Here is an 8,325-nt window from a genome sequence, read left to right on the forward strand (position 1 = left end):
TTGTCGCTGTCTCAAGGAAATTTCTCTATCCTTTTAAAAGTATATCCTCCATTGTGTGTTTCTTCGGAGCAACCTTTGCCTGAGTTACCTGGGTGAACTCACTGTATTCTGTTGAGGGTTTTTTTAGGTGCCATATCAAAGCGGTAGTAGCCTCTTGAACGCAGCTCCTACTGCTCGCATTACAAACATTACAAGTGGCTGCTGGACTGCTTTGTTTCCCAGTTTAAAATATTTCCACACTGCAGACATTTTAGCCATGTCCTGCCACAAATTATGCTCTCCGTTTATGACAGCTGATGTAAAACAAAGGGCTTAGGGTCGGGCTTAGGGTTGTGCTCAACAAAGCCGATACCAATCAGTTAAAAAATGTCTTGATCGGCCCCGCTACTGATCTTTGAGATCGGATCGGGACATCCCTAGTATTCAGTACACTATGCTGTAATCCACTGTGAAACAGAGAGCATAGATACATAAACAGAAACATGTGAATTCACATGTCAAACATGTTTTTCTTGTGTGATTTTTACCCAAGTCACACATCTCACTCAAACTGTTCATCTCTAAACTGTCAGTCTAAAACTTGTACTACACTAAAGAATTTGGCTATTATTAGACAGGGAAAAACGGTTTCATGCAGCTGAAGCGTCCCTTGAGGTAACGTAAAGGTGTAAAGATCCCAGACCAGCCGTCGGCGTTACAGCTCTGACGGTGCAGCGGACCAGTGATGGCTGTAATTGCTAAGAACGATCCATCTGTCATATTGCAGGAAAGACATTGTTAGAACTGTGGCCCTAAGCAAACATGTGAAGAACCCTATCAAGTGGGAAATATTCAGCAGGTCTCTGCATTTTGACTGGTTTATACACAGAGAGCTCAGAAAGTATAACCAGGATCTGAAATTATGAAGGTTTGCCTAGAGCTCTGCATGTGCGTCCATGTGTGCTTGTGTGCGTGCGAGTGTGTTATTGTTTTTGGTAGCTCATCCTTGTAAAATCAGTCTGCTTAATGTTTGTAATGTAAACTGAAACTTTTCACTTACATGACTGTTACATTTGAGGCAGTGCATGTTTTTAGTGTGAAATGTTTATCAGAAGGATCTCAGTTTGGACTTGTTCTGAATCATTTTAAAGGGCTGAATATGAAATGCAAATGCTCCTGAGTGTTAACAGACGTCTTCTGAGCCGGGCTAGCTTTCAGTGAAAAATTATTTCTACATTTACAAAACCTGAAAATGCTGGTAACAGACCGTACTTTCCGCACTCTGTTTACTGCAGTAAAGAAAACTCAACACTGTTTACTGCAGTAAGAAACTTAGCACTCTGTTTACTGCAGTAAAGAAAACTCAACACTGTTTACTGCAGTAAGAAACTTAGCACTCTGTTTACTGCAGTAAAGAAAACTCAACACTGTTTACTGCAGTAAAGAAAACGCAGCCCTCTGTTTACTGCAGTAAGAACATTCAGCACTGTTTACTGCAGTAAAGAAAACTCAGCACTCTGTTTACTGCAGTAAAGAAAATTCAGCACTCTCTTACCTGCAGTAAAGAAAACTCAGCACTCTCTTTCCGGCAGTAAAGAAAACTCAGTACTCTGTTTACTGTACTAAACAAAACTCAGCAATCTGTTTCCTGCAGTAAATAAATCTCAGCACTCATCACACTGTTTGTAGTAAGAAAACTAAGCACTGTTTAGTGCAGTAAAGTAAATTCAGCACCCTGTTTACTGTAGTAAGAAAACACTGCACTGTTTCCTGCAGTAAAGAACCGGCCAAATCATATGGCTGGAGATGTGCAGGGGGAGGCACGGAGAGAGAGACTGGGCTACATATTTTAATCGCGTTAAAAATTCCTCTTGACTTATCCATCAGTCTCTCTTCTCATCAGATTCATTAAATCCCTCAAAAAAGAAACACTGATGTAATACAGGCAGCAAGCACAAACATCAAATGAACAGAGCTCTGATTCTAAGCACAACACCGGCCCCCGTTAACTGCAGACTGTCACAGAGTTAGGCAATTGATGGAACCCAGACAGACACAACACTGACATCTTCTTCCAAACCCACAAGGATACCATTGGCCACTGTGCAGAAGCAACATGGGTTTCAGTACACAGTGTAAATGACTGTTAAATGGGTGTGAATGTTCTGGGTTTTAATATACGAAGTATGGAATTGTATGGCCTGCATGTGTTGGGTGTGAATGTGTTATTAAACAAAGGTGTGAATGAACTGGGTTTGAATTGAAGTGTGAATGTGTTGGATGTGAATGTGTAAAGTGTAAATCTATTGGATGTGAATGTGTAAAGTGGGAATGTGTTGGATGGGAAACATGTAAAGTAGTGTTCTCACGATACCAAGATTTTTGTTTCAATACCAACACCAAGTCATGAATTTCGATACTTTTCGATATTTTTTCTAAAAATAGGGGAAACACTCTCAAATGCCATTATTGTGCTTTATTTCAAACCTGGATAACGTTTTCAGTCAAAACACAAACTTTTAGGATATTATTTGAGTACAACGTCATGAACACTTTCAGCACTACATAGATATATAGGCTATGTATGAATATGTATATTAGTACTGCAGAGAGGCTTTCCGATAACTCTGTATTTCTTTCATGGACATAACAAGGGAGTGAACTACTCAACTATCACTTGCCGGTCTTTCAATTCCTTGAAAAGGCCGCGATGTCTTTCTGACAGATGTTTGGCCAAGTTTGACGTGTTGCCTCCCTTTGCGAGACACACTTTAAAACAGCACTTGCACAGCGGTGCCGCTGTGTTTATGGGCTCATTTTTTTCGTTCACGTTAAAGCAGAAATATCTCCGTATTCCACTTTGGGCCCCCTCTTTGTCAGTAAGTTCAGGTTTTGCCTTTAGCTGCTGCCATCTCTTCAACTCTACCGTTGCTCTCGATCCACTTCATGGTTGCTGCAGCTCACGTTACACACTCAGTCAGGGTTGTTTCCCGCAACATCACACACAGATTCCTATTAGCCAGATCAAATATCCATTTGCATAATAAAATTATTGATTTTCTTTTTCAAAATGCTGGTATTTTACAGTTTTCAAAACTTTTTCAGTTCTGGTTTATCGTGCAACACTAGTGTAAAGTGAAAATCTATTGGATGTGAATGTGTAAAGTGTACATCTATTGGATGTGAATGTGTAAAATGTAAGTCTATCGGGTGTGAATGTGCAAAGTAAATGTATTGGATGTGAATGTGTAAAGCATAAATCTATTGGATGTGAATGTGTAAAGTGTAAATCTATTGGTTGTGAATGTGTAAAATGTAAGTCTATCGGGTGTGAATATGTAAAGTGTACATCTATTGGATGTGAATATGTAAAGCGTAAATCCAGTGGGTGTGTAAAGTGTAAATCTATCCCGTGTTGTTACAACCCTGTCCAGGGTGAGGTAAACATAAACATTTGGTTCGACCTCCTTCCCCTGCCACCAGAGCAACACTCAACGCCGAGTATTCCTAGTCAGCTTATTAGTTGTTATTATTATTGTTGTTGTTGTTAATGAAACTCAATAGACTTCAGGGGTGAGCAAGGCCAAAATAATAAACAAGGAGGAAAAAGGAACAAACTTACCTATCAAAATGAAAATAAAACTAACATAAACAGGAGAAAACAGGAACAAACTGAAACAGCTCCCACCCCCTTACAAGAGCCGACTAACAAATAGACAGAAAAGAAATCAACACAACTATTTACAAATTGCTCTCGATGTGCACACACGCGTCCACATCGTCTCCACAGAGATTTAACTTAAAAAAGTATCGCAGCAGCAGGGGTTTTGCAGGAGGATCAGTCCACATGCGCCCTGCAGAAAGAGCGAGAGAGAGACTCCCGAACGGGAAACAAAATACGTCCAAGGATACAACAGGTGTGAATGTGTAAAGTGTAAATCTATTGGATGTGAATGTGTAAAGTATGAACGTATTGGATTTGAGTGCATTGTGTAAGGTCTGTCATCAGTGTTGTGTGATTACCCATAAATGCTTGCTTAATGTGAGCTTACTCTTAATGTACCCTTGCTCCTACACTGCGTGAAAAAAAGGTGTATCCGGACTGGAATACTCCTGTATATCTCCTCCACAGACTCCTCCACAGATAATCGGCTGTATCCAGCAGTTTGCAGCTCTGTTATGCGGCATGGAATACTCCTGAATATGTACCGTGTTTGGGGGTCTGTCTAGAGCCCTTAGTTGCCATGGTGAATAATCCCTTGGGGGTGCTTGCAAGGGAACATTTGCACTTGACACCTTGGGCCACCAGGTATCCTGCAATTGGTCAAAAGTCTTACTCTGGATTGGTGGAGCAATATCTTGCCTCTCCTCTAAAACCCTTCCCCCTGCTTTGCTGAAGTACAGTTGCCTTTGATGGGCCTGTAATGGTCAATGCATGTTGGATGTCTATCAGTACAACTGTATACAAGTGTTTCTTATTCAGTTAGACTGACATTATATCTAAGTTTTACGTTGTCTCTCAGCATTGGTAATATGTCCCACATTGTCCCACACAAACTTACTACTTGTCCCCCATTTGGTCTGTTTGCATCTGGTCACCCTATACCTTTGACCCCAAGTAAAGGACAGTTGCATAACCATCAAATATGTAATTAATGAACCTCTCATTTAGACTTTTTTTTAAATTATGTTTTCAGTGTGTTTTTGTATGCTCCATCTGAATAGTCCATCGTAATTTAGCTGCACGACAGAGCAATGACATTAAAGGCTTCATGGGCCTACCACTGCTGTATTATACACCTTGCAACACCTAACAAGTTTGTGTGGTTATCAAAATATAGCCTAGATATTACATATAGGCTAACTGATAGAAAGTTACGGCGAGGAAGGGGAGCAGGCTTCTATACCCAGTCCCACCTAGACCACTGACTGTTATTAGTATTTGAAAGGCCAAGCCAACAGCTAACAACTGTGGTCACGCGGATGCCCAAAAACCTCCGTCTAACAGCTGTTTTCGGACATTTGCGTTAGTTTTCAGGTCCGCATAACAAAGTTCTGCGGGCCTCCAAATACCTCCGGCAAACAGCAGGTTTGGCGGAAGTTTACTTTGTCTGGATATTTCCAAATACACCACTTTTCACGCAGTGATACCTGTTATATATTTCAGGTATACTTATGTATTTACTGCATATTTTGTGTCTAGTACTTAGCATGTAGTGCATGTTTAGAACAGCATGTCCTATGCACTGTTGTTCCCTATTATATGTAGCCTAATTAAGAAAAATTGTCATTATACCTGTTAGTTGCCTTTGTGAAATATAACTGTAACAAATAAATACTATATTCAGTTGTGCTGGCATGTATAAATGACCTGATAAACTGATACAAAATGGGTTAGAGAGCTGTCTCTCACACTTTGTGGTTTGTGTTAACAGGGCCTGAAAGCGGCGGATAACGACCCCACGGCTCCTCCATACGATTCACTGTTGGTTTTTGACTACGAGGGCAGCGGCTCCACGGCTGGCTCGCTGAGCTCCATCAACTCCTCCAGCAGCGGCGGTGACCAGGACTACGATTACCTCAGTGACTGGGGCCCACGCTTCCGCAAGCTGGCAGATATGTACGGTGGCTCAGACGAGTGAACAGGCAGCACAGATTAAAAGGAGTGAAGATGGGGGGAAATGTTTTGTTTCTTCCATGCAAAGGACCAGGACAGCTTCTTACAAGTGATTTTCCTCTGACCAGAGACTGAGTGACAACAGAAAATGTTAAAAGTTTAGGAAAAAAAAAAAGTTAAAATGCATATGAAGGTAAAAAAAAAAAAAAATCTAATCAAACAGAATGACCCCTAGGCTTAAATGTGTAGTCTCTGCGCAAACACACACTTGGTGAGGGATAAGACTTGGACTTTGTTACAGATAAGATAGCAGAGGTTAATTTGATGTGTGGGCTGTGACGAGCATTCAGTAACACTTGAATTTGACAGTACAGAAGCACTGGGAATAAACGTGCCTTTTTGTCCATTTTTTGGATCTGAGTGAGTAGTTTTATGTGCAAGGCTTTAATGGTACTGACTTTTGGAGTGATTATAAGACATAAAGCAGTATGTTAATCAATGGTATCCTTCTACATGCATTTATTATTTTCTTTTAGTTTGTTTGGTTTTTTTTGTTTGTTTGTTTTCCAATTACATGGTACTGCTGTTTGTTGATAATGATTTTATTTAATTACTTATGAAGAAAATGGGGAGGGAGGCATTAGTAGTTTGGATGGACAAATTCAAAAACAGCACTGTACAATACATTAGATGCTTTTAGATGTGTTTAACTAAGTAAACAAGGGGAAGCTTGCAGCTGTTTTCAGATCAAGAGAGTTATGAGTAATTCTTTTGTAGCTCGAATAAATTTTCCTTTTCATTTTCTGAAGTGGTGTAGTATTTTATGAAAAACACCAAAATCTGTTACTTTTGTTCTAATCCATGTACACTTTATTTGCTTTAGCCATCACCCTGTGTTCAGTTTCTACTACACTGTAAAGATGATGTGTGTACATAATGGGTTTTTTTTGTTTGTTTGTTTACTTTTGTTTTTGTTTTTTTTTCTTTGATGTAGTCTATGAAGAAGTGCAAAAAGTTATGGACTTGTAAATGTATAATTTGGACAACAAATTCAAGTTTTTTGCATGTTTTTATCTTTTCACAGCAATGGGGAAAAATACATTTATTTACAAAAAATGACAAAACATTAATCCAGGTGACATGGAATACGTAGAAGGTACGAGAATCTTTTGTAAAAAAAAAAAAAAAAAAAAAATCAATCAATAAAATAAACAAATAAAAGATATAACTAAAAAAATACATTATTGTCAGCACAACTGTTTGAGTTTGTACCAAAAAGGGGAGGGCTGGGTGAAACAACTGCCATAAGCACTAATTAGGGAATGAGCTTTAAGACTGGGGAAGGTTTCTGACAGATGCTTTGTGGGTCATCTTATGTACTGGAAAACAGATAATTCATCTCTGAACCCAACCGTCTGAATAAAATGCTAATTTTGGAGCTAATAGCAAGTCTTCTCTGTTTCTCTGTACCTCATTTGAAACTTCTCTGGCCAGAACAGTTTCAGCCTAAGAACAGACTGAAAAAGAATAAACTGGAACATTCTAGGGACAGAACAAGTCTGAACAGAATTCAGATCATTTGATGTCATTGTGAAGAACAGTGAATGAGTCAGTTTTTTTCAGTTTGTAGAAAATTCCTGTCTCCCTTTTTTTCTGTGGGTGTTATCTTCATCACACTCAGGTCTCATACCTCTTCTACAACAGGTCAGAAACATGAAGAACCAGCCAGCACCAGGGTCTGACATGATCCACACCCTGATCCACGCCATGATCCATAACATGGCAGCTCCACACACCCACGTAGCAGCACAACTGGACAAGCTCCTAGCAACAGGCTCACATCATGGCTGGCTGACTTCACAGTTTACACAATTAATTATTCTTTTGAATTGATTCGATTGATCCTTACATGTGGGCTTAAACCTGTTGACAACATAATGGACAACTATAGACAGCTCTTAAGCTGCTTGCTGCTGTGTCTGTTAAGATTACATGTCATAAGGACAAGGCTACAACTAATTATTCCATGTAAAACATTTATGAAGAACTATGAGAACTGTTGATTTCCTGCTCCACATATATCCCAGTGCCAGCCCCACTGTGGATCCTGAGGCAAATTCGCTTAGCTAAAATGGACAAGAACAAAGTCAGTTTGGATTATGATTATGAACTGATACATCTGCAACTGGTTTCTAGCCCTTTTAACATGTGCAGGAGAAGTCGGCAGGTCTTCACAGGGCCTGACCTGAGTGAGCTAATATAAGTTAGAGACAATAGCCTGTCCTTTTTCACTGTGCTGCTCTATTAGTTTAACATGCTCCTGTTTTCAACATGCCTGTTTTAAAAACAACTGTCTTAGATGCTGTTTTCCCTTTACGTGACAACATGTACATAAGTTGATGGACACAAATTTATGTACATTAAATTGATGAAAATAATCAAATACAAACTTTTGTCACCTGTGGATAACGAACTGTTCCAGGTTTATAAATCAAATCTCTGAATCACATCAGTGTTTTTAAGGTCATATTTTTGGATATGACTTCATGTGTGAAAAATGCAGAGTCAAGGAAAGGGAGCACGTCCGCTCCACCACCAAGGCCTGGTCCCAGTCATGCAGTAAGTGACTCATGGCTTTGTTCAGAGGCCTTGTCTCAGCCTGCAGAACAGAAGAAGATGCAGAAGACACTGATTCTGTTGATGAAAAAAAAAAAAAGATAAAAACACTC

General features: G+C 39.6%; 1 protein-coding gene across 1 annotated transcript in view; it reads left to right on the plus strand.

Moving 5' to 3' along the window:
- Nucleotides 1-5,621, plus strand: part of LOC115812348 (cadherin-2) — an 85,414-nt gene extending 79,793 nt beyond the window's left edge. The window contains exon 17 of the mRNA XM_030774830.1: nt 5,415-5,621. Within this exon, the coding sequence (XP_030630690.1) occupies nt 5,415-5,621 (207 nt within the window). The remainder of the gene's footprint in view (nt 1-5,414) is intronic.
- The last annotated feature ends 2,704 nt before the right edge of the window (nt 5,622-8,325 follow it).

This window comes from Chanos chanos, chromosome 5, assembly GCF_902362185.1.
Source record: "Chanos chanos chromosome 5, fChaCha1.1, whole genome shotgun sequence".
NCBI lineage: Eukaryota > Metazoa > Chordata > Actinopteri > Gonorynchiformes > Chanidae > Chanos > Chanos chanos.